Source organism: Puma concolor, chromosome E2, assembly GCF_028749965.1.
Source record: "Puma concolor isolate L17-30 chromosome E2, mPumCon1.1.hap2, whole genome shotgun sequence".
Taxonomy (NCBI): Eukaryota; Metazoa; Chordata; class Mammalia; order Carnivora; family Felidae; genus Puma; species Puma concolor.
In genome coordinates this window covers 58,866,942-58,893,298 of record NC_141681.1, presented here as the reverse complement: position 1 = coordinate 58,893,298, position 26,357 = coordinate 58,866,942, and the positions used below count along the sequence as shown (strand labels likewise).

General features: G+C 53.7%; 1 protein-coding gene and 1 long non-coding RNA gene across 3 annotated transcripts; one reads left to right on the top strand and one right to left on the bottom strand.

Moving 5' to 3' along the window:
• Window positions 1-3,588: 3,588 nt before the first annotated feature.
• CACNG8 (calcium voltage-gated channel auxiliary subunit gamma 8) lies at window positions 3,589-16,415 on the bottom strand. Its single transcript, XM_086690635.1, has 4 exons — window positions 15,956-16,415; window positions 7,809-7,892; window positions 6,637-6,777; window positions 3,589-4,437 (listed from the first exon to the last, which is right to left on the bottom strand). The coding sequence occupies exons 1-4, from the start codon at window positions 16,131-16,133 to the stop codon at window positions 3,674-3,676; spliced, it is 1,167 nt and encodes a 388-aa protein (XP_086546761.1). The 5' UTR covers window positions 16,134-16,415; the 3' UTR covers window positions 3,589-3,673.
• Window positions 16,416-19,757: 3,342 nt separating this feature from the next.
• Window positions 19,758-25,706, top strand: LOC147573830 (uncharacterized). 2 transcript variants are annotated; one of them, XR_015245049.1, is made up of 3 exons: window positions 19,758-20,186; window positions 21,597-21,746; window positions 24,153-25,706. It is a non-coding gene; the product is annotated as an uncharacterized LOC147573830 (long non-coding RNA). The 2 variants fall into 2 exon arrangements; XR_015245048.1 differs by having other exon boundaries at window positions 24,111-25,706.
• Window positions 25,707-26,357: the final 651 nt, after the last annotated feature.

The following is a 26,357-nucleotide window of genomic DNA, read 5'->3' as shown; positions in this document are numbered from 1 at the left end:
CCACTCTTGGGTTCAGCTCAGGTCATGATGTCACAGCTCGTGAGTTCGAGCCCCTCATTGAGCTCTGCGCTGACAGTGCGGAGCTGCTTGGGATTCTCTCTCTTTTTCTCTCTTTCTCTCTCTCTCTCTCTGCCCCTCCCCTGCTTGCTCTATGTCTCAAAATAAATAAACTTAAAAAAAAAAAAAGAGTCCCTCTTTCTGTCAGTCTGACTTCTCATTCCTTCTTCGTCCTGCTACATTCACATCCGTCCCCACCACTGTGGGCTCTACCTGCAAAATCCGGGCCCCATTCCTTCGTTTCTCTCTGTCCTCACTGACGCCACTTTGGTCCAGGCCATCGTCAGCCTCAGCTGGACAAGGACAACGGTCCCTAACTCCTTGTTTCCACGTTTCATTCCTAAATCTATTCTCAGCACAACCATGCCGTTCTGTTCTGTTGTTGTTGTTGTTGTTGTTAAAAATAAAAGTATGATGTCATGCATGTGCTCAAAACCCTCTGAAGTGTAGAATAAATGCAGATTTCTTCGCTGGACTACTAGACCCTACATGCTGGGCGCCCAGCCTGCGCTCTGACCTCACCCGGATTTGCTCAACCCTGTTAATCTGCCTGCCGGGGGGGAGGGGGGCTCCTCCCAAACCTGTACCCCCCCACCTCAGCTTCTGTGCTGCCTTTGGTGGCCCAAATGCTTGTCCTGTCCCGTATCTGTCCAAACGTAGGGCTCCCCAGGAGAGCCGGACCTTGAGTGCCCACCAGCACATTCCTTAGGCCTAGCCTGGGTCTAGAACAGGTTGGTGCTCAATAAATACTTCTTGAATCCTGAAGACAAAACCAGACATGGGTCATTCCCGTCCTGTCCGCTGTGCAAGCTTCCAAGTCTCCACGCTTCCTTCTGGGCATGTCTCTGGATACTTCTCTGTAGATCCACCTCCCCATCTCTGTGTGGTTTTGTGTGTCTGAGACATCTCTCCTCTCCAGGTCACCCTCAGTGTCTTCAGCTTTCCCTCATCCTGCCTTCCTCCCCCTCCTTCCCCCGCCCCCTCCCCCACTTCTCTCTCCTCCCCGCCTTCTGCCCATCTTCCACCTCTTTCTCGCTCTAGGTTTGGCCTTTGGACCTAGACTCCACTGCGCCCTAACCAGGCCTTCCTCCTCCCACCAAACTCTTTTGACTCCACCTCTCCCTGCCCTTCTCTCCATACATCTACCCTACACTCAGTTCTCCTCTGACTCTTGCTAACTTGTATTCCTTTCCCCACACTCTCCACCCTCTCTCCCTGGAACTGTCCCCAGGGAGTTCCTCCCTGGCCCTCTGCCCTCCAGGCTCTTCCTCTTTCTAGTCTACCCACTACCCACAAGGCCATCCTCTGCCCTCCAGGCTCCCCCTCTTTCTAGTCTACCCACTACCCACAAGGCGCCTGAGGGGAACTCCCAACACCCAACCTGATTCTGTCCCTCCTTTGCTCTGCCCCTTTCTGCTGCCTCACTTCGTCATCGTCATCGTCATCGTCATCGGGACAGAGGCTGCCCCTGGGCACCACCAACTACCACCCCCTCCCCATTTGTGTCCGTGTCTGGCTTCCCACAAGACTGGGGGGGCCTTAGAGGGCAGGGCAGGGTCTGAAGCATCTCCAACCCCCAGCATCGCCCTGCACAGGGCCTGCCACACAGGAGACCTTGGGAGATATTCACTGAGCAAAGGAAGGGACATCCACTAAGCACCATGTGCTTCCTGCATCGTCCATAGCCTTCAGATGCATCCCCCTGCACCCCCACAGCCCTTGCTCAGCTCACTGGCCACATCCCACAGCACCAGCCTCCTGTTCACCCCTTTCCCGAGTGGCTCCTTCTCACACCCACGTCCAGTCCTGCCCTTCTGCTGCTCAAAGCTGTCCCCCGTCTCCCCACTACCCTCAGAATAAAGCCCAAACCCCGCAGCCTGGAACTCCAGCACTTCTGACTCTGGTTTCTAGCTGCTTCTCTGACCTAACCACCACCACCACCCCCGTCCTCCAGCATCCCAGATCTCTGAGCTCTGTCCCCAGTACAGCATGCTATGTCGCCCCCCTGGCCTTTGCATGAGTCACCCCCTTCATCCCTTGGCAGATTCCTACTCATCCTTTTTAAACCTAGGCTGGGACTTATGTTCTCCAGGAAGTCTCCCTGAGTACAGCCCACTCCTGGGACTTGGTCACTCTGTTCTCCCCATTGTGGTCCCTGTCACAGTGCCCATCACCCTGCCTGGATTGCAGTTTTTGACGACTCCTCCTTGAGAGCAAGGAGAGGGTCTGTTTCATCTGGGGCAATCCTGATTCCAACATACTGCCTGGTGTGTTCGCAGAGGCACAGAAATGTCAATGAGTGAATGGCTGAATTAATGAATGAATGAAACACAAATGTCTAAATCGCACCAGACACCATGCCTGTGCTTCAGTATTTTGTGTGATTATCTGCGTCCTCCCAGGAGTGTGAGTTTCAAGGGCCAGTGCCTGTGTTTGATGCTGAATTTCAGCCTGTCTCTGCCTCTCACTCTCCTCTTTGAGTTCCTGCCTCCCTTTTGTACTCCATTCACGTTATGCTCCCTTTGAAAGCCATTCCAGGGCCCCCTGCTGCCCTCAGAATAAAATCCAAACTCCTGACGTAACTTCTGAGGCCCTGGGCAGTCTGGCTCTGTTTACATCTCCGGCATCATCTTGGCCCATCTGCACCCAGCGCACTATGCCGTAGCCCTCCCTTAAGCTCTTCCTGCCCCAGGGCCTTGGCATATGCTGTTCTCTGGCTGCCACACTTCCAGCCTCACCTGGCTGGCTTCCTGTCATCCTTTCAATGTCAGCTAAAATATTTCTTCCTTTTAAACTGGGTTACCCATCCCTGACAGAACATTTTGTAGCATTTCAGACTTCTCCTGTGTCCTAACTGTACCTTGCTGCTTGTACACACAGTTCTTTGATTAACGTCTGTCTCCTGCACAAGATGCAAACTCTGTGAGGACGCTGGGGAGACCCTGTCTGTCTTCCTCCTTTCTGTAGCCTCAGCATCTGGCACAACGCCTAGTGCTTAGGTGCACAAATAAATTTCGGATAATGAATGAACCAGTCACTCTGATCGCCTGTTTATGTTCCCTCTCCAGCGCCTTCCTGGTACACAACAGGCACTTAATAAACCCTTGTGGAATAATGAATGAAAAAATGAATGAATGCCCACATCCACTCCTCGTTACTTTGCCTTTCTGCCTGCCTTCTCTTTACCTTTCTATCTCTTTACAAAGGGCATATATATAGTTTGTAGGTATAACTATATATTCGTGTGTTATGGGCCCCTCTCCAGGAGTTGGGCCGGGCTGGGCTGGGAGTCCCTCCCTCCCCCACCGCCCCGCCCCCACATGCACACAGCAAAACATTAAAAAGAAAACATCTCAAAACTGCAAAAAAACTCCACAGCCCTCCCCCCGCCCCGCCAACCCACAAAAAAAAGTAAATAAATAAAACACGACGCCCCCTCCCGACGGCTCCCTCCCTCAGGGTCCCCGATCCGAAGGCGGGGCGCGGGGAGGGCCACGCAGTTCTCCAGCGCGCTCGCGGGGAGGGGGGGCGCCCCCGCCCCACCCCGGCAGCCTCGTTGCACGCGCGCCCGCGCACGCGCCCCGGACACGCCCCCTCGGCGCCCCCCGGCGCGCCCCTACACCGGCGTGGTTTTCCTGTTGAGCGTGTTAGTGTTGGAGGCGGCGGCCTCCTTGGCCAGGGTCCCGGGGGCTGGCGCCGCGGGCGCAGGCGGGGCGGGCGCGGGCGCGGCGGGCGGCCCGGTGACCGTGACCGTGACCCCGCCGCCCGCCTCCTTGGGGAAGGCATTGTGCAGCGTGAGGAAGCCGGGCGCCCCCCCGCGGTCCCGCTCGGCGCCCGCCCCGCCGCCGCCGCCCGCGCCCACCGCCGCGCCGCCGTACGCCCCGCCGGCTCCGCCACCGCCGCCGCCGCCGCCGGCCCCCGCCAGCCCCGCGGCCACGCTGCCCTTGGACGGGTCGCGGCTGAGAGTGTACATGGAGATGTCCGTGGAGGCGAAGCCCGGGCCCCCGGCGCCGCCGGGAGACGCGTCCCGCGACGGCGACGGCTCGCTGGAGCGGGAGCTAGAGCGGGAGCGGCGGCGGTAGCGGAAGCGGTAACTGGGCAGACGGAGGATGGCCGAGGGGCCGCTCCCGCCACTGCCGCCCGCGCCCCCGCCGGCCTTGAGCAGGTCCGAGCGAGACTGGCAATGCGCCTCGCGGCTGCGCTCGATGTAGATGTTGACGGCCAGCACGCCGATCACCTCGGCCAGGATGAACGACAGCCCGCCGAAGTAGAAGGACCAGCCGTACGAGTAGTGGTTCTTCTTCTCCTCGTCCCGCTTCGGACCCGGCTCGCCCGCGTTGGCCGAGATGTACACGATCACGCCGATGATGTTGCTCAGGCCTGGGCGGGGACGGTCAGACGGGAGCCTGGAGGCCACCCCCGGCCCCGCCCCCGCCCCGCCCCGCCCGTCCCAGCCCAGCCCCAGGGGCCCTGAACTCATCCAGGGCTGCCCCGGGCCCCGCCCCGGCTGGTCTAAGCTCCACCCCCGGACGGTGTAGCCTCCGCTCTAAGTGCTCCCTGTCCGGTCCCAGGTGCCCTGAACTCCTCCTGAGCTGCCCAGTCCCCGGAAATCGTCTGGCCTAAGCTCCACCCCCTGGCGGTATAGGCCCCGCCCCAAGTGCCCCCTGTCACGCCCCAGACGGCCCCTTCCAGTCCCAAGTGCTGTAAACTCCTCCCCACCTGGCCCAGGCCCCGCCCCAAGTGCTCCCTATCCTTACCCACCAGTCCCAGCCCCGCCCCAGGTTCCCGGAATTCCAACCCAGCTGGCTCAGGCCCCGCCCCTTCTGGCCTAAGCTCCACCCCCAGGCGGCGTAAGCCCTGCCCCAAATGCTCCCTGTCCTGACCCGGACGGTCCATGTCCTGTCCCAGGTTTCTAAATTCCTCCCCGGCTAGCCCATGTTCCACCCCGCATTGGTCTAAGACCCACGCCCCGGTGGTGTAGGCCCCCTCCCCAAATGCTCCCTATCCCGCACTGGACGGTTCCTGTCCAGTCCCAGGTGCCCTGAACTCCTCCCAACCTGGCCCAGGCTCCGCCCTGCGCTGATCTAAGCTCCACCCCCAGGTGGCATAGGCCCCGCCCTAGATAGTCCTCGCCCTATCCCAGGTGTCCTACATTCCAACCAAGAGGTGCAGACCCCGCCCAGGCGGACCTAAGTCCCACCCCAGGGCGGTGTAGGCCCCGCCCCTGTTGGTCTAAGCCCCAACCCCTGGAGGTGTAGGCCCCACCCCGAATAGTCCCTGCCCCCGTCCCAGGTCCTCTAAACTTCCCCCTGCCCCAGCTAACCCAGGCCCTGCCCCAAAACAGCCTAGTCTGGACCACGCCCCAGCCCCACGGCCCTAGGCGGTTCAGGCCCTGGCTGGCCCGAGTCCTGTCACAGATGGTCTAAACTCCTCCCGAGTTGATCTAGGGCCCACCCCTAGAGGGCCGAACTCCCAGCTAGCCCAGGCCCTGCTCAGTCTGGTCTAAACCCTGCCCGTGATGAGGTGATCCCAGCCTGTGTTTACAGGCCCTACCCTGGCTGGTCTAACTCTACCCTTAACGTTATAAAGCTGGGTTTTCTCTTGGGCCCTATGCTCCTTTAAACTCTGTTAATGAGGTACTTCTGCCTGATTCTCTAGGCCCGGTACCTTGCTGATGTAAACTCTTCATGGTATTAACCCAGACTGGTTATCTAGTCTAGGCCCTCCCCCTGCTGGTCTAAAATTCGTCTTTACTAGAGCACGTTCACACACACACACCCACCCGTCTACCCTAAGCCCGCCTCCAACTTGTCAAACCCCGCCCCCTGCGGGTCCCCTCTTACGCCTGGCCCCCGCCTTTCTAGTCTTCTGGCTCAAAAGCAGATCTTGACCCACCGCCAAAGCACACCCTGCTCTTTATGCTAAATCCTTCCCCTTCTCCGAATTCTGCCCCCTGGAATTTCCGAGCACTACTCATTTCATGTAGAAAAGCGGGGGAGGGAGGAGGGAGAGGAGCGTGGGGAGCCTCACTCCAAGTTAGTCCGGATGGTTTTCCAGCACCAGCCTCTTCTTGGATCCACCAAGGTCCACGAGGCCCCGCCCCCTAAAGCAGGTTCCTCCCCCTCTATCTGCAGCCAAACTACTTTCTCCCGGTCCCGCCCAGTCCTCGGATGCCAGCCCCACCCATCAATCCCCAAGATCCCGACCGTCTCAAGGCCCCACCCCCTTCACCAAGCCCCGCCCCTTTCGTCTCCATAACCGCGCGGGTTTTGGAACCTAAACTCCCGGCAATCCCGATTACGCGCTAGACACCTGTCAGTGCTGGGTTGTTCCCCTCCCCCCCATCCCGAAGACAGCGCTAAGGCGACACCTACCTTGCCCAGCGGGTGGCGATGGAGCTTAGGAAGAGCCTAGGAAGGCTCTAGGCCCCCACAGGCGCCTGGGGCAGGGTGGCTTTGCAAACGCGCCGGCACACACACACACACACACGCGCGCGCGCGCGCACACACGCGCACACGTGTGCGCGCGCGCGCGCAGGTGGGCCGCCCCAGCCGGCCGCCCCCTCCCTCTGCCTCTCACCTGCTGCCACGAACAGGATCCCTGCGCCCAGAATGATGTTCCTCTTGGATTTGTAGACCCGGGAGGCCGCCACGCACACGCCCCCGAGCAGCAGCAGGATGGCGCTGAGGATGGGAAAGATGCTGGAGGCCCGGACGACTCCTGCGAGGGAAAGGAGGGGAGAGAGAGGGTGGGGAGCCAGGGAGTCAGATGCGGCCCTTTGCTCCCCTCACCAGTTTTCGTCTCCGCTTCTCTCGCTGGAATCCTCCCATTCTCTCTCTGCCTGTGTTCTGATTATTTCGTTTTTTGTTTCATTCTCTCTCCCCTTTAAAATTTCTCTATTTCTCCCGCCTTTTTCTTCGTCCTTTTCTTTCTCCCTCGGGCTATTTTTCTCTCTCCTGGCGTATTTATTTTTCTTTCTCCTTTCTCAATATCACTCTCCCTCTCTCTGAACTTCTCTGTGACCCCTCTCTCTTTCTCTCTTTGCCCTCCTTCTCTGCGTATTTCTTTCCTTTCTCCAGATCTATCAAATCTCTTAATATCTTATCCACCACCCCTTTCTGCCTGGCTTCATGTCCCTCTTTGGGTTCCCCTCCTTTCCTCCTCTTCTGTGTCACCCCCATGCTTCTGCTTGGCTCCATCTATTGCTCCGGTCTTCGCTTGTGTGTGTCTGTCTTGTCTGTCTTTCTCTCTGCAGTCTTTCCCACCCACCCTCCAAACCCCAGCAAACGGATTTTGCGATTTCTGAGCTGGCTGAGGCCGCAGCCAATCATAATTCAGGATTTGCCGCGTTCTCGGCGTAGCTACCAATCGCATCACCGGCTTCCCCAGCCTGCTCGAGAGAGTGGCCAGTCCGCGCCGCAGATTGCCTCACGGCCCAGGGCGCACTGGCCAATCCCAGCCCAGACACCGACAGCCAGTCACAGAGCAGTGTTGCCAAGGGCGCCGAGCAGCAAGGCGGCCAATCCCCTCCCAGGATCCCCCATCAGCCCGCCTCGAGGTGAGAGGAGGGGGCGGGAGAGGGATCACTGAGCCAATAGGGAGCCAGAGGATCTCAGCATCTGGATTTGGATTGGCTGACAAGTTCATCTCCGCGTGCCGATCTAAGTGCCGCTCCCCAGCCCCCTCTCCGCTCTCTAGGCGCCCCTCCCCGTCCCAGCAGCGCCCCCACTCTGACCCAGACCCCCACGTACGGAGCAGATACTCCGCGCTGTCATGGTCGTAGTCCGTGTCCTCCGGGAAATGGTTGATCTTCACGCAGACACCTCTTTTCAACCCTGGAGGGGGATGGGAGTGATGGTGGGGGGTGTACTTAAGAGTTGGGGGAACTCCCCTGTGAGAGACGACCCCCTCTTCCCCAAATCCCTTCTTCCTTCTGGGCCTATTGAGAGACAGGACATCCTGGCTCCTGGGCCTGTCAGCGTCTAGGACAAACTTTAAACCTCTCTGGCCTCGGTTTTCCCACCAAAAAAGAAAAAGAAAGAAAAACCCACGCAACACTCGCTAAAAGGCCACAAGGACCCTTGCCCTGTAACCCGAGCTAGGACATTCAACCTCTCTGGCCTTCTGCCTACCCCTAAGAAAGAAGGTGCTGGTTTAGGCAATGTCAAGGCGCTCTGCAACTCTGAACTCGACGGGTCTGAAAATGCGTGAGAAAACCAAGGAGGGCCCAGAAGGCGAGGACTACATTTCCCATGAGGCTCCATGGAGTCTTAAATCCAATTGTGAACGCTCAGCCCCAGTGGATCATGGGAGTTGTAGTCTCTTCTGTTCTGCCTCTAGGGAAAGGGATTCCGAGCCTCTTACCTGGAATCCTCGGGAAGTTGGAGTGGCTGGAGCAAGTAGAGGCATTCGAGGAGGTATGCCTCTAGACGTCATGCAGTCTTACCCCCTTCTTCCATCCCAGACTCCTCATCCTCACACCCTTTGGGGACCCGTCTTCCCTCTCACTTTGGGGACGGTTCCTATTCTACTACCTCTAGCACACAGCTGGAGATTGATATGTAAGTATAAATATAAATACACTTAGTTTCCTCGATTCTCCAGGCTCCTTCCAACCTCCAGGCCTTTGCCCATGCTGTGGATTCCGTTCACATTCTTCACTGATGAAAAACTTACTCTGCAAGTGGGAGTCTCACAGGGTACCTGTTTGAGGAAGCTCTCCCTGTGCGCGCACACGCCTCCTACCAAAGTTGGGTCGGTCTCCCCCTCCAGGAGAGCAGAGTTCCTCCGGGAACAGCGCCCTGCGGTACCCCCTCCTCCTTTTTTTTTTTTTTTTTTTTTTTTTTTTTTTTTGGCATGCATAGGGTTCATTTATGAGCTCCTTCCTCAGCAAACTGGGAGTTTCTGCAGGGGGAAAGCATGGGGTCTGATTCCTCGTGTGTCCCTAGCATTGCCTGGCACAAAGGAGGCCTCAAGAAATGGGTGTTGAATGAATGAATGAAATTATGAATGAATATAAGGATAGCAGAAGGGGAGGCTGGAGGCAGAAGATGGCAGGGAATGGAGATAAAGGAAAGGATTGGGAAGAAGGAATATAAGGCAGTGAGTAATGCCACTAATCGCTAACACTTGCTAAGTGCTTCCTAGGTGGATTAACTCATCCGGAGCTCCCAAGAGTCCTATGAAATAGATAATGTTATTGGTGCTGGGCAGTGGCCAAACGTTGGGAATTGGAGCCACGCTGCTTGATAATGAAACCCGACGCCGTCGTGTCCTTATTCTGTGACCTTGTTGGTATTACTGAGGCCAATTGGCTTCAATCCTTTCACCTATAAAGAGGGGATGATAGGACCTATGTCATGGGGTTGTTGTGAGGATTGAATCCAGGTAAAGAGATTTAGCACTTTGCATAGAACATAATTAAGTGCTCAGTTGATATCAGTCGATATACCCATTGTCCAGATGAGGAAGCAGAGACACAGAAAGGATTCATCAATTCACAGCTGATAGGTGGAGGGGTGGAAGCAGAATTAAAACACACAGCAGTTTGCCCTACTGGAATATAGGCTATGGGCTGTTCACCACTGTATCCCGAGCATCTACAACAATGCCTAGCACTTAGTAGGTGCTTAATAAATGTTTTTATGAAAGAATGATTGAATGGGTCCAAGCACTTGAAAAGAGGCTCCACATCACTCATCATTAGGGGAATGCAAATCAAAACCACAATGAGATACCACATCATAGTCCTTAGGATGGTTACTATTAAAAAAAAAAAAACTAAAACAGAAAATAAGCGTTGGTGAGGATGAGAAATTGGAATCCTTGTGCACTGTTGGTGGGGGTGTAAGATGTTGCAGTTGCTACAGAAAAGAGTATGGAGATTCCTCAAAAGGTGAAAAACGATATCACTATATGACCCAGCAATTCCACTTCTGGGTGTAGACTCAAGAGAATTAGAAGGCAGGGTCTCTAAGAAATACGTTCACACCCATATTCACAGCAGCATTATTCACAACAGCCAAAAACAACCCAAGTGTCCGCTGACAAATGAATGGATAAACAGAATGTGATCTCTACGTATAATGGAATATTATTCAGCCTTAAAAAGTAAGGGAATTCTGACATGTGTTGCCACATGGACGGACCTTGAGGACATTACGCTGAGTGACACAAACCAGTCATAAAAATACAAATATTTGTACGATTCTATTTATATGAGGTCCCTGGAGGAGTCAAATTCATAGAGACAGAAGGTAGGATGGTGGGTTCCGGGGGCTGGGGGAGGGGGGAGGGGGAGTTCTTTAATGGGAACGGTTTCATTTTGCAAGATGGAAAGAGTTCTGGAGAATGGGTGCACAGCCATGTGAGCGTACTTAGCGCTAACTGTACTCTACGCCTGAAAACAGTTATGATGATACTGTTTAATGTTATGTTTTGTTATGTTATATTTTACCACAGTTTTTTTTTAAAGGAATGAATGATTGATTGATTATATACCTCTCAAGCGCAAGACTTATCAATATTGATAAGTTTTATCAATATTGATATTACATCAATAATTGATTATATATATTATTATGTTTTGTTAACTTATATTTTACCACAATTTTTTTAAAAAAGGAATGATGGGGCGCTTGGGTGGCTCAGTCGGTTAAGCGTCCTACTTCAGCTCAGGTCATGATCTCCCGCTCCGTGAGTTCAAGCCCCGCGTCGGGCTCTGTGCTGACAGCTCAGAGCCTGGAGCCTGTTTCGGATTCTGTGTCTCCCTCTCTCTGACCCTCCCCCATTCATGCTCTGTCTCTCTCTGTCTCAAAAATAAATAAATGTTAAAAACAAATTTTTTTTAATAAAAAAGGAATGAATGATTGATTATATACCTCTCAAGCGCAAGTCTTATCCATCAGCCCATGCATTATGGTGTGATAGGTAAGACTGTGGGTTCAAGTTCTCTCCTTTTCTTGAATGGAATCACATCACTTCTCTCAAAACATGAATCATAATTAATTAATTAATCATAGACCCTCTCAACAGATTAGTGATGACAGCAGTAATGATAACTAGTAGTTACTAAGGGCTAACCACACACCAGGCACCTGTCCAAGCATCTGACAGGTATTGACGCACGCGATAATTATGACGAGTCCCGGGGCTACTGGACAGTAACGATATCCCCACTTTACAGATGAGAAAACTGAGGCACAGAGTGGAAGAAGTTGCTCGGTCCCATGTAGATGGTAAACCATGGGGAGGAGATTAAGTGCAGCTGAACTTGAGGGGCACACGTATTTAAGGCAGGGGAGCACGGTGGCTGTGGTGGCCAGGAGCATGGACTCCGGACTCACATTCCCTGGGCGGCCACTTCCCAGCTGTGTGGCTTTTGGGCACTTGAATGCCCCTGAGTCTCAGCCTCCTCCTATGGAAAATGAGGACAATGATATGACCTCATAGGGTTTGAAAAGTGTTCAGTGAAATACAGAGTTGAGTGCAGAATACGGGGGGCTGTGCAGCATGCGTCTGTGTATCATCTGACCTGACAGGGCTGAGCCAGGAGGTTTCATGTGCAGGGATGGCAGTGATGTGCCCCTGGGTCCCCCCCAGAGTCTGCCTAGCACAGACCTGGGTGGGGTGGGTGTAAAAGGGCTGGGTGCTGCAGTGAGGACGTGGGGGGATGTGGGCTCCAGCCTGCTCTGACCCTCACATGGCCACGTGGCTGACTCACTTCCCTTTCTGGCCATCAGCGTCCTCCTCTGACAAACTCGAATATGGTAATAGTACCTTCCCCCCTTGGCTCAATTAGCAGAATTCGGTGAGATAAGGCGTGAAAAGTCCTGAACACAGGGGCTTCAGATAACCTGCTCCAATAAATGGAGCTGTGGGTCCATTGAGTCCTGACAGGTGGCTTTTGGGCACCAGAAACGTGGCAACTGAGGTGAGGTGTGAACATAAAATACGCACCAAATTTCAGACTTAGTATTAAAAAAAAGCATAATATTCCATCAGTAATACTTTATATTGCTTACATATTAAAATGATAATATTTTGGCTATGCTCGCTTAAATAAAACATATTATTAACCTTTATATTGATTTATTATAAATTTATAATTTCTATTTTTTAAATTATATTCATTGAACCTTCTCCCTTTTCCTTGTTTGAATGTAGCTCCTAGAAAAATTTAAGTCATATATGCATTTCTGTTGGGTAGTGCTGGATCAGAGGCTGGGGCTTCTGGGTTATCAAGGAAGGGGAAGGGGGGCCTCAGGGCAGTCACCTGAATTCTCAATAATAATTAGAAGAAGAACTACAACAAAATGAAATGACATAATCTAGCCCTTACTCTGTGCCTGCTGGCCTTTTAAGTGCTTTACAATGGTAGCTCACTGAATCCCTCTGAAATCCCTATGGGTTGGGGGAGGGAGACTATTCCAATCCCCATTTCACAGATGATGGAAAGGAGGAACAGAGAGGTTAAATATGTGGCCCTGGGTCACCTTGCTGTGCATGGCAGACAGGAGGTAAACCCAATGAGCCTGGTCCTAAAGTCTGCAATCCTCGGTCACTCCATCTGCCGCATCTGTCGGGGAGACTCACAGGGACATGGGAATGAGACCCCAAGTCTCCGGGGAAGACGGTGCCTTCAGGAGGCAATGGCTCAGGGGGTTCGCTTTCTACATTCCCAGGTCCCCGATGGGCTGGAGGCTGATGGATGCATTGTTCTGTTCTCCTAGGAGATAAACCAGACCTGGATTCAAATCCAGACTCTAGAACATACTGGTTGTGTGACCTTGGGAAAGCCACTCGGCTTTCTCTGAGCCTTAGCTGCCATTTCTAGAAGGTGGAGATAACAGGAGTCCGTATGGAACAGGCTTATCGTGGGATTTCAGAGACCAATAAATGACAGTTACAGTAATAATAAAGCCAGCCTTCGTCTACACCCTCCTCAAGACACTTGGACACTTGCTTTGGTTTCCAGGACACCCGCTTACCTCATCTTCCCCAAACCTCCACGGCCCCTGCTTCCTGGGCTCCTTCGCAGGTGCTCTCATCTCTGTTAACAGTGGACTAGCTCAGGCTGCAGCCCTCAGCTAATTGGTTTGTTTCCCTCCTCATTCTCTAGGTGACCTCATCCATCCATATGCAATGACCCCCTCCCATTTATATCTCCCGCCCAGACTGTCCCCTGAACTCTGGCCTCCTCAGTCATATCACTAACAGCCTAGACCGGGGGTCAGCAAACCACAACCTAAGGGTCAAACCCAGCCTGCCAAAGCCAGTGAAAGAATGGGTTTTATGCTTTCTGAGTGATTGAAAAAAAATACATATATCAAAGGAGGCTATTTCGTGGCACGTGAGAAAGATATGAAAATTCAGAAGCCGGTGTCCGTGCACGAGTTTAACTGGAACGTGGTCTCTCTCCTTCACTCGCGAGTGGCTGTGACAGGGACCGGAGGGTCCACAGACCCTAAAATACTGACTGTATGGCACTTTTCTATGCTTGCCCCTGTCCCAGGTGATGGCTCTAGTAGGCATCCTAAATTTAGCATGGCCAAAACAGCTCATGATATTGCTCCTCACAATAAATTAGATCAGAGACGATAAAATAAACGTAACAAAACCCCCGCTGTTCCACCCTTTGGGTGTTCCCCCACCCCCACCCCACCCCCCCACCCCCGCATCCCGCCCCGTTCTCAGTCTCCCACAGCCTTGGGAGCAGTGACTCTCAACTAGGGGTGAGTTTATTCCTAGACCAGAGACAGTTGACAATTTGGGTTGTCACGACTTGGGGACTGCTCCTGGCATGGAGAACGTGGAGGCCAGGATGCCGCTAAGCAGGACGGCCCCCACAACACGGAGCGATCCACACCAAAGTGTCAACAGTGCTGAGGTTGGGAGATGCTGTTTTAGAGACTCCTCTCTCTCTCTCTCACATCCCACAGCCACCCTGCCACCGCTTTAGCTTTGGGACACGCTCTGAATTCAAATCACTTCTTCAACTCCACGGCTCCCCCTCCAGAAAAACCACCTCCCGTTCCCCCTCTTGCCTGCCTGTTCGCCTTTTGTCTCTCAGTGTAAGTCAGTTCTTGTTTCTCCTCTGCTCAGGAACCCTGGTCCCAGGACCTAGAACTCGGGAGACAGGGTCTGTTGTCTCTTCAATTGCCCCATCACGTCCCCTTCACTCACTCTGCCGGTGACCACACACACAGGCTCCCACCTCAGGGCCTTTGCACTGGCTATATCTTTCCTCCGGAGAGTCACGCGGCTCTATCTCTCACTTCCTTTAGACCTCCACTCCAGGGTCACCTGCTCCGCAAAGCCTGACCTAGTCTCCTCACCTGCAACTTCACGTAAGTGTCCTAACACATTCCATCCCCTCCTCTGTCCCCCTTAGCACTGAGTGCCATCTAATACCGTAAAACTTTTGCTTACTTATCTTTCTGATTATTTGCCTGTCGTTCTAGAATATAACACATACAAATCCAGAGATCTTTTGTTTTTCACTGCTGTAGCCCCACAATCAAGAACAGTGCCTGGCACATAGTATAAAGTCAATAAACATTGGTCGTTGGACGGATGAACGAATGAATGAATGAATGGTAGTTTTACTATATGCCATACACTGTCCTAGGGTTTCAGGATGCCAACTTCCACATGTGGCTGGTGCCTGGTGCTTGGTCAGACCAGTGAAAGGACATGGACCGCACGCCTGGTCTGAAGGAGCGCATGCCGCTTGGGCTGGCCCACCGTGGCCCCTGCACAATGAGGCTGCACAACGTCCACTGGTTCAAACAAAGCTGGAAATCAGATTTCCAATGTGAAGTCTCCCTATTTTTAAACGTTGGCAACTGATTCAGATTTGGGTTTCGGTTTTAAATGCTTGGCACACCAGACAAAGCTTATCTGCACATCACTTCCCTTAGACCTGAGTTCTCTTGGTTCTGCCCCCCATCACAGCTGGGCGACCTTGGGCAAGTGGCTTAACCTCTCTGAGCCTCAGTCTCCTCATCCCCCAACGGGAGGGTGCACCTGCCTCGCAGAATTAAACGACGGACCATTGCATTGCACTCCTCGCTCACGCAGGAGAGCTGTGAGGCTCAGGGGGGTGAACAGACAGCGATCACAGGGGACAGACACACGGTGGGGCATAGTGGGCTGGTGGGGCATGGTGGGCGGGGACCCCAGGTCTCCTGCCTACCCAACCCCCACCCCCAGAGCCAGCCTCTGTGGTCTGCAAAGCTGAGTGGGAGGGAGAGGGCAGGTGAGCCAGCGGAGGGGAGGCAGAGGGCCCGGAGCAGGCAGAGCAGGACCCAAAGACACAGCAGAGATGGAGACTGGAGGACGCAGTGGCCTTAGGGTCCAGAAATGGGGCCTGGGAGGAGGAGGAAGAGGAAGCGGGTGTGGCGGAGTGGGGATGAAGCAGAGCAGTGTGGAGAACAGAGGAGGCCGCGGGCCAGGATGGGAGGTTGGCGGAAACCCTAAAGGGGAGAGGCAGGCAGGGCCGGGGTCTACAGGAGGTGGGGGGAGCTGAGGGTCAGGAGCTCTGACCTGATGGGGCACGACCCACCGTGAAGTCTGGGGGACAGCGGAGGAAGAAGGGGCAAAGGGGTGGGGATGTGGGGAGAGGCGCAGGGGCACGGGGAGGAGGTGAGACTGCCCAGGAGAGGGACGGAGGCTCCACACACCGGGTGGGGGGGCAAGAGAGGAGGAATTGCAGAGGGCGCAGCGGAGGAAGGAGGCAGAGGGAGGGACGGGAAGGGGCAGGAGGGTGTGTGGGGGGGATGCAGGCCGGGATCCCAGCAGGGAGGGCGGGCGCGCGCGGGGACCCACCGCGCAGGGGAGAGGTCCGGAGGAGGGGAGGAGGGGCGCGAGGCGGCCCCCCCCCCCCCACATACCCTACCTTCCAGGCAGCATATCCTCCAGAGCCCCGAGTGGGTGAGGCCGCCGGGGTCCTTCTTCTCCGAGGAGCCGCTGCCCCCGCGGTGGGCCGGCGCGTCGTCGCCGGCCGTGAGGTTGGTGGTGTTGCAGATGAACGCGCGCGTGTACAGCCAGTAGTCGGTGCTGATGGCGATGGTCATGAGGCCGAAGGCCGCGAAGGCGCCCACCGTGGTCAGCACCACCTGCACCCCCTTCTCGCACCACAGGCCCCTCTCCTCGTTCCAGCGCTTCAGCGACTCCAGTTTGACCACGGGCAGCCGGGGGGCCGTGGGCCACCACCGGGGCAGCGGGGGCGGGGCCGTGCCGGCGGCTGGGTGGGGGGCACAGCGCAGGCAGAAGTGGGGGCCCGGGGCCGGCCGGGCTGGGCTGGGGGGGGGGGGCGGCGAGGAGGAGGCGCGCGCCGGGGAGGGGGTCAGAGGGCGGCCATGGTCGCCGGCTGGGGGGGGGGGGGCGGGGAGCAGATACGGGATTAGTGGAGAGGCACGGTACCTCCCCCACCGCCGCCCCCACCCCACAGAGCACCCCCCACTATTTCCCGGGGGCCGGAGAAACTCTTTCCACCGTGGTTCCCACTGCCTCCCTTTTCTCTGAAAAAGTCTCCCTCCTCCCGGGGCAGTCTTCCCACTTAATCCCACTGGGAGAAGTCGCCCCCACCCCCACCACAGTTCCTGCCACTGTACATCCTCCCGGGCCCTCCCGCTCCAACCCCCCCCCCCCTTCGCCGTCCTCACCTTCCCCAGAGGCCAAGCCACCCCGCACTACAGGAACCCCTCTCCCCTCTCTCCCTCATGTCCTACAAGACCCACATCACCATCCTTGTCTCATGCAGTGCTGCCCGGCTCCCCAAGTCCCCTGAAAGTTTCACCTCCTCACCTACTACGTCCTCTACTCAAGAAAAATAAACCTCTCCATCTCTCAGCTAAAAAAACAAAAACAAAAACAAAAACCCAACCTCTTCCCAACTAATCCTCGCTGTTTGCACAACTGAGAACCACAGGATGACCACCACTGCCACCCTCGCCCCCCCCCCCCCCCCCCGCAGTCTCTCCTGCATGGGAACCCGCTTCCCCACTCAGACCCCTGCGTCTCTGGACCAAGCTTCTCAACCCCAATCCCTCAGTCGCACCTGGAAATCAACAAAGGATCTTAGACACCAGGATACCGGTGCCCCACCTGAACCCCACCTGAGCAATCCCCATTTCATTGGTCTGGGGTGTGGCCCTGAGCATCTAGGTTTTTAAAAGTTCCCCTGGGGGGATTCTCGTGGGCAGTCAACACCTCGCACCGGACCGTCTGGTTTAGAAGAATCCCCGCAGCTGCATCACATCCACTCCACAGCCCCCACGGTCTCCCTTGGACCACCTCCCATCCCCTACGTGTCCTGATCTCCAGGAACACCCCCCCACACACACACACACACACTCACTCCTTTTGCTTAAAGAAGTCTTTGAGTCTGGCCCCTACTGTCTCTACAACTTAGGCAAACTCATCAGTGCCATCACTTTCTCCTCCTCCATTAAGAAAAATTTCCTCCATGGGCTCCACGGAGGAGTACTCACAGGAATCCTCCCCCCAGACCCCCAGTCCCTCTCCATTCAGGAATGGCCCAATGTTTGGCCTGAGCTCCCACTGCTGTCCAGGGAGCTCCCCGCCCCCTCTGCCCAGCTTCTCCCCCCACCCCACTCCTCTGCCCCTTCCACCGTCTCCCACTGCCTGAAAACCCCCTGACTATACCCCTTGCTGCTGGTTATCTTTATCACACCGATGAACCCCCCCCCCAACTCTACATCTCCCCAATTCACTTGGACCTCCTACCCTCCTCAACTTGCAGGAACCTCTTCCCCCTTCCCTGACTTCTCTCACATCATCAAGAATCCCCTTCCTCCACCAACATCTCATCTACTCAGGAAAATTCCCTAGATGAGTCCTCACCAACTTCCCTTCTTGGGACACCCCCCCCCCCAACACACACACACACACACCCTTTCACCTGTGCATGGACATGCTGTATAGATAGCTCTACTTTCTTCCAAATTTACATGGACACCCCCCCCCCGCCCCACATAGTCAGTACCCCTTAGAAAAATTTCATCCACAAGGCTACAACTCTCTTTTAGTTACACATAACTGTCCACTCTGCAACCCCCAAGTCTGTTCATTCCCCCCCAGGCACAGCATGCCCACCACCGCACCCCCAGCCCTCCCTTCCAGGCAAGCGACCCTAACCCCCTTCCACCACTCACTGTTTCCTAGACTTCTTCCCCAAACCCCCAGTTACAGTTAAGAGCCTGGGAGCCAACAGGAGAAAACAGAAGAAACCCTGGGTCCTAGCATCAGGGTGACCTTGGCCTTTTCCACCCCCATCAGCTGGCCCCGCCTGGGTCTGCTCTTAGGAGGGGCTACTGAAAAAGGTTGTCTATGGGGGGTGTCTCCATGGCAACTGGGCCTAGTGCCCCACACGAGTGTTCCCTCCCCCACCTCCACTCAGCTGCCCACACGAAGCCCCTACCGTCCCCTCCATCAGCCCACTGGACACTCATGGCCCCCAGCCCCTGTCCTTGGTTCTGGCCCCTTCCTCCTTCCTCTCCAGATGGATGCCGAGTTTCCTCTTCTTATCTACTGGCTCCTTCGCCCCCATCTGTGCCCCTCACCACCAGCACCACCACCTCAACTGTCCTAGCAAATCTCTGCTTCCCCCCCCCCCCGGAGTGATCCCATGACCCCGAAGTGTACCCCTCCCCCAGCTGGGCCCCCCACAACCCAGGATCAGCAGGGGATGGAAACGGGGTAAGTGAGGGAAATTCTCCCATCAAAAAAAGATTTGAAGATCTTTTCATTCTGTCGATTTGAGGGGCAATCTGTTTGGTTTTAGGGACTCTTCCTTTAGTCCATCTGTCAGTGGCAGCAAAGGAGGAGGGAGCAGGGGACCCCCAATTCTAAAGCTTCCGGATATGACAGGGGTCACCAGCCCTTCTCCCTCTGAAGGGGCTGGCTCCTTCCTCCAGAATTAGGGGGGTCACAGAACCTTCCTTGTACATCCACCCACCTCCGATTAATAAAAAGATCTGTCTCACCTCTGTTAACGATAGGTCAACTCTCCGATGCACTGGGGAGGGGGACGATGAGCCCCCCTGCCTGCACCCCCCCCAGAAAAACCCTGGTGGCTCCCAGTTCTCACTGCTCCCCCTCCCCCAGCAGCGAGGGACCCAGGCGTCCGACCTGGTTGGGGGGTGTTGAGGTGGGAGGGGAGGCTGAGGGGCCGCTCTTAGCTCGGGCCCCAAGGGAGTGGGGGTCGGGATGAAAAAAAAAAAAAAGGTGAGGAGACAATTTGGTTCCCGTGTCGCTGGGTAAAGTGCGGAGCTGGAGGACGAGAGAGGGAGGGAGGAGGGAGGGAGGGGGAGGGGAGCCGCTGGGGATGGGGGAGCCACAGAGAGGAGGTGGGGGGAGGGAAACGATTGGGGGGCAGGGTCTGGGTGGCAGAAGGAAGCTGAGGGAAAAGAGAGAGAGAGACCCAGAGAGGGAGGGAGAGAGACACAGAGAGACAAGGAGAAGCGGAAAGAGAGAAACCCAGAGACTGTGAAACAGAAATGGGGGAGGGAGAAATTTGGGGGAGGCAGCGGCTGGTAGCAGAAGGAAGTTGGAGAGAGAGACACACACAGAGAAATATCCAGAGAGAGAAGGGGACAGAGACAGAGACACAAAGAGAGAAACCAAGAGACTGGGGGACAGATGGGGGATGGGGTAAGGGAGAGGATGAGGGGGGGGGGTCAGGATGGGATAACAGAAGGAAAGAAGAGACAGGGACAGAGTCATCCAGAGAGGGGGAGGAGAGACAGATGGGGAGAGACAGACAGAGACTGAGGATGGGGGAGAGAACAAAACAGAGAAAGGGAGAGAGAAATTGGGGGGTGGGGGCAAGGTCTTAATAGAGAGAAGGATGATTTAGAGAGAGAAAAATGGAGAGAGAGAGAGCGGACAAGAGAGTGAATAATAAAAGAAATTTAGGGGAGAAGGTTCTGAGTGGCAGAAGATGCCTGGACACAGAAAAGCCGGTGCAGAAGGAAAGAGAGAGAGAGGTGGAGAGAGCCTGCCTGGGAGAGACCCCGGGAACGAGAGACAGAGAGAGACTGAGGAGGCATCAGAAGCAAGCTGGAGGAAACAGGAGAGGGGCCAGGCTCCGATGGATGAAGGAGGTCAGAGATCGAGGCCACCCGCGCCCCCTCCCCCACCACATCCCCAGCCCCCATCCCTGCCCCCATCCCCATTCCAAAGCCACCACCCCACCCCCACTAGCCTCCTTCTCTCCACAGCATCGCTTTTCGCCGCCACCGCCTCTTCCTGTCGCCATAGCAACAGGATCCAGGCGCCCAGCCAAGGCTGGCAGCGGCGCCGGAAATGAGGGGAGGGCCTTTCCAAAAGGACCCCAGGAGCTGTCCCCTTTCCCCAAATCCAAGGGAAAGCTCAACTTCCCGGGCCTCCTCCCCACCCCCCACAACTGCCAAGGGCAAAGAGCCCCTGAAAATAAAATTCCATTCGATTCAATTTACCAGGATAGCAAGCCCTTTGAGTTTCACCAATATATATATATTTTTAATTTTCATTTCACCCCCTACCTGCCCCTAGCTCAAAGAGTTAGATTCCCGCCCACCCCCCAAGATGGGGACTGGCATGAGGGGGGAAACAGTATGAGAAGCTCGGGTGGAAATATGCCTCAAAGAAATCTGCCTGGGGTTGGGTGGGACAGCTTTGCAAGTTTTAAGAATAATGATGGTTGGAGTTACAGAACTAGCCAGTAGCCAGGGGGTGGAAAAATCTGAGATGAGAGTCAGAAAGTTTGGTTTTGGACTCAAATCTCAGAGATGGCCGTAGCCACCCTGTGACCTTGGGCAAAACATTTCCTCCTTTCTAGACTCGGTGATTATGGGAACAAAACCCCCCTCCAATTAATCGAGAACGTCGGTGAGACAAGGTCTTGTGCACTGCTCTACACCAGCAGTTTGTTCTGGGCTGTGACCTCAGGCAAATGCTATCCAAAACCAAAAGCTGGCCATGACCACAGACTTGGGCTAGGCAGTTTGCAAGCTTCCTTGTCTCCCGGAATTCTTACGGAATCCTTGCAATGTGGACACTGACATTCCCATATTACAGATGAGCAAACTGAGGCTCGGAGATGTATCGTGATTTGCCCAAACCACTCAGGGAATAAAAGGCAGAGTTGGAGATGAAGCAGTTTCTTTGTGGGAATTGACAGGGGTGGTCAGCAGTGGGTGAACTTCAGAGCCACTTAACATGCCGTTTTGGGGGAACAGGTCCTCCCTTTTGGGGACTGGTGGAGACAGAGAAAACCTGTGTTCCCCACTCATCCAATCCGCTCCCCCAGAGGAGCCAGAGCCTTCTGTACACAACATCTCACATTTCCAATGGAGTTTCCAGAGGTCAGATTACTTAATTCTCACCATGCCCCCCCCCCAGGGGAGGGGGGGGAGTTTAGAGAGGCATTCTGACACCCCTGGTTTAGAAGCAAGGAAGCACCAGCCTCAAGGGAAGGGGCCTGGAATTCATTCATTCGAGAATTATTTGTCCCTCTTCTGCTCTTTTGCCAGGGAGAGGGACGCAGCTGTGCACAATAACGGTAACCGACATAAATTGAACGCTAAATATTACGGACTCAAAGTCATTTGCAGGCATCGACTTGGTCCTCCAGCTTCTGCGGTTAGCCCCCATTTTCAAGATGTGTAAACTGAGACAGAGAGGTCAGCACATCAGGAAGGTAGGAAGTGCGGTGAGCCTGCGCTGTTTTCTCTGCTAAAAATAAACAACAAAAAACAGAAACCTTCGAAGGGTGAACACAACGATGAGGGTAATAAAACAAGCCAGGGTTTCTAAACCTAGAACCAGTGATGCTAGCTGGGTATTTCTCTTGGGGGAGTGGGGGGGTGGCATCCCAGGCCACTTCAGAATGTTCACCAGCATCCATCCACAGACTCTACCCACCGGATGCCAGGAGCAAGGGGTATAATAAAAAGAACCCAGGGGTGCCCAGAGGGTGGCTCAGTCGGTCTTAATTTCAGCTCAGGTCATGAACTCAGAGTTCCTGAGCCCGAGCCCTGCATGGGGCTATGTGCTGACAGTGAGGACCCTGCCTGGGTTTCTCCTTCTCTCCCTCCCTCTCTGCCCCTCCCCTGCTCGCCCCTTCTCCCTCCCTCTCTCTCTCTCTCTCAAAATAAATAAATAAACTTAAAAAAAAAAAAGAATTTAGTCTGTCCCACCTCAAATCTTGTTCCTTATTGGAAAAGCCTTTGCATGTTTTTAGCTGTTTCTTCTCTTACTTCCTAAATAAGGAAGTAAATAATAATTATCTTCTGAATGTGTCAGCATTATACATTCTAGATTCCTTTTCTCTGATAGATAAGGATTTAACTCATGTAGACCTCACTTTTCCCTTCCTTCCTCCCCATATAAATATTTTTAGCTCTTCTACTGGTTAATTTTGAGGCAGTAAGTGATAGACTTTATTTACATCATGATTTCTTGCCTCAGAGACCATATATCTGGTTTCTTGTCAGCAGCTTTATTGAGATAGAATCCACATACCATATAATTCACCCAAGAAAAGTGTATATAACTCAATGGCTTTTCGTGTAATCATAGAATAGGGCAACCATCAAGTTTAGATCATTGCAGAGCATCCTTCTGAGCCCAAGGAGTAACCTTGACTTGGTCATCGTCCCCATCGCCCAGCCCCCCACACCCTATCCTAGCCCTAGGCAATCACTAAGCTACTTTCTGGCTGTATAGGTTGGCCTGGTCTGAACATTTCATATCAATGGAATCACACAATATTTGTTTATTTGTGTCTGACTTTTTACTTAGCACAATGTTTCCAAGGTTCACCCATGCTGTAACATATATCAGGACTTCATTTCCTTTTCTTGATGAATATTATTCCATTGTAAGGATACATTATGTTTTACTTATCCATCGGGCATTTGGGTCGTCTCCCATTTTGGCCTTTGTACACATACTGCTGTGAACATTTGTGTGTGAGTTTTTCCATGGACATATGTGTTCACATCTCTTGGGCATGTACCTAGGGGTGGAATTCTGCCTCCTCTGTTTACTTGTCCTCTGGAGAAATGAGATATCACCTCTGGACTTTGTGTTGTAAGATACAAATGTTAGACCCAGTGGTCAACCCTTCTGTCCGTGGAAGGACCCGTCAGAAGGAGTGTCACTGAAGGTGCAGGTTTGTTTTTTTTTTTATTTGTTTGTTTTTTAATTTCTTTTTATTTTCTATTAATTAATTAGTTTATTTATTTATTTATTTTGATAGACCCAGTGACCAACTTTTCTGTTCATGGAAGGACCCCTCAGAAGGAGTGTCACAGAAAGTGCAGGGTTTTTTTGTTTTTTAATTTCTTATTTTATTTTTTTAATGTTTATTTATTTTTAAGAGAGAAAGAGAGAGGGAGCGTGAGCTGGGGAGGAACAGAGAGAAAGGAAGGTATAGAATCCAATCAGAAGCAGGCTCCAGGCTCTGAGCTGTCAGCACAGAGCCTGACAAGGGGCTCGAACTCACGAGCTGTGAGATCATGACCTGAGCTGAAGTCCGATGCTTAACCGACTGAGCCACCCAGGCGCCCCCGGAAGGTGCAGGTTATGGCCTCTTTCAGATCTCATTCCTAAGTTTGCTCATAAAGTCGTGTCACATTATCCAAGGTTTCCCGTAGGTTTAACCTAGAGACCTGTAGGCTGTCGACTCAGAGATAAGTCTGCTAAGCCCCTAGCTTGAGAAGGTCCTCCACCCTTACTTCCCTTGATCCCAAGTGGTTGGTAGAACTCCAAAATGACCCCTAAGAAGATCCTAAGATTCCTGCCCACCCCCCCACCCCCTGCGGTATACACCCTGTAGGATCCCCTCCCTTTGAGTCTGGGCAAGATTTGTGAGTAGGGTGGGGTGTCATTTTCGTGATTAGGTAACATTATATGGCAAGGTGAAGGGATTTTGCACGTGTAATTAAGGTCCGCAAATAAACTGACTTGTAGTTAATCAAAAGGGAGATTATCCTGGGTGGGCCTAACCTAATCAGGTGATCTCTTTTCAAATGGTCGAGAAGTCAGAGTGATTCAGAGCAAGGGATTCTCCTGCTGTCCTGCAGGAGCAAACCCAAACCATCCTGCTCCAGAGAGGGCCATCCTGCTACCCAGAGCACAGAAACGTCAGTCGTATGACCACAAGGAAATGATTCCTATCTCCCGAGGGAGCTTGGGAGTGGATCCCTCCCTAACTGAACTCCCAGATGAGGACACAGCCAGTTGGCATCCTGACTGCAGCCTTGGGAGACCCTGAGCAGAAGACCTCCCTGCACTGTGCCGGGTTCCTGAGCCGTGGAAAGTGTCAGATAAGAAATAGATGCTGCTTTAAGCCACGGCATTTGTGTTTTTTGTTACGCGGCAATGGGTAACTGAAAGACTCTGTAAAGCAGGCTGCACTGTGAAGGTCGCTATGGATGCTCAGCCAGTGTTGCGTTAATGCCCCCTCTCCATAACTCCCTGGCCATCACTCCCAACAACCAGCCAGTCCCCGTGTGCAGGGCCCTCTCCTCCCTGGATTCCAGCCTTGTCTCATGCCATCCTCACAACTGCCTCCCACAAACAGAGTGGATTCCCCTACTCTGCCCAGCTCCTTAGCACTTTTGAGGTTCCTGAGCGTGGCTCCCCGGCCTGGAATCTCCTTCCATCTCCTTCCACCTACTGGAATCTTCTTCCATCTCCAACATGAAGGTTCAACTGAAATGCTTCTTCCTCCAGGAAGCCTTCCCTGACTTCCCAAGGCTGCATCAGAGGAGACAGCTGTACCTCGCCCTGGAGTGCCCCCCATTAAAGCACAGTCACTCTGCATTGTGATTGGCTTGTCGGTCTGTCCCCCACCCTCCAGTAGAGCCAGGGACTATTCAAGACAGGCACCATATCCCCAGTGCCCAGTTTGGTTTTGGTAGACCGGAAGTCTCAGTCTGCAGGTGCTGAATGGATGGACAGACAGATGGATGGAGGAAGGAGCAAAAGACTCCGGGAACAAGCGGATACATATTCTAGAGTCCTCCGGCAGCCAATTACAACCTCCCATCCCTGTCCGACCCCTCTCCCCGCCTCATATCCTGAGTGAGCGTTCTCCCAGGTGCTTGAGCATATCTGGTCAACAACAGCTGGGGCCTTTGTGTTTTCTCAAGAGGAACAGAGTGGTGGTGGCATGTTTTCCCGCTGTACCAGGAAGAGAAGATCAGCGTTTCTCAAACGTCCTCATTCAGGGTGAAGTGGAAATATTCCAGTGTTGAGGAATCAGGTGGCCTGAGTTCCAATGCTTGCTTTTCCTTGCCTCCCTGAGGGACCCAGAATCAAATACTGTGCTCTGGGCACTTTATCTGCTTGTCTGTAAAGGTGGGGAGGGGGTGAGGGAAGTGATCTCATTGCAGATGGGAGGTCCTGGGACCATGATTCAAAATCACACATCCTGGGAATTCTGCAGGGTTTTTAGGGTATCTGTGAAGCTCTGGAAATTGCTGATGAAATTGTGTGAATGTGGGTGCTCTTTTCTGGGGGTCCACGGCTTTTCTCCGTTTCCCAAAGGGACCTTGAGTCCCCTACAAGGGTCACTGCCTATTGACAGATTTAGCAAAATCTCACTTGTGTCAATAAAAATTGTGAAAAAGCAAGACAGAGTATATGAATGCATGGATATTGTCTAAAGCCGGTTTCCTCGACCTGAGCACTAGTCCCATCTTGGACCAGGTCATTCTTTGTGCTGGCCCGTCATTCTGTGCACTAGAGGGTGTCCAGCAACATCCCTGGCCTCCACCCACCCCATGGGAGGCCAACAGCACCCCCTCCCAAGGATGACATCCAAAAATGCCCTCAGACATGGCCTGATGTCCCCCCTACCACCCCCCCCCCCCGGGGGGCATCATCACCCAGGTGGAGGGCTGCCTACTAGACAAAAGGAAACTGATAACAATCACTCCCTCTGGGAAGTGAAGCTGGGGTTGAGATCAGTAAAAAGATGAAAGGTACTTTTTTTCTTCCTATCCTTCTCTGCTGCTTAAATTTGAAATTCATGACTAGGTATTACATTTATAACAAAAATGAGTTTATTGCTAAAATGAGTTATCTCCATTCAAGGGACACACACAGCCACTGAAAAAAATGACGTGAATCTCTACATCTGACAGGCTGTTTGCCTCCATGACATACAGCCACAATGCTTAACGTGTTTGGTCTCAGGACCCCTCTATATGCTTAAAAATTGGGGGGGGGGGCTCAGTCAGTTAAGCGTCTGACTCTGGATTTTTGGATTTCTGGATTCAGGA

Bases quoted from the DNA above. Each gene is read 5' to 3' on its own strand.
- CACNG8 (XM_086690635.1), bottom strand. From the start codon at position 16,133: ATGACCATCGCCATCAGCACCGACTACTGGCTGTACACGCGCGCGTTC. The intron at 6,778-7,808 runs GTACGTGGGGGT...TTTCCCTCGCAG, and splicing joins CAGCGCGGAGTATCTGCTCC to GAGTCGTCCGGGCCTCCAGC. The intron at 4,438-6,636 runs GTGAGAGGCAGA...GTCCCCGCCCAG, and splicing joins GATCCTGTTCGTGGCAGCAG to GCCTGAGCAACATCATCGGC.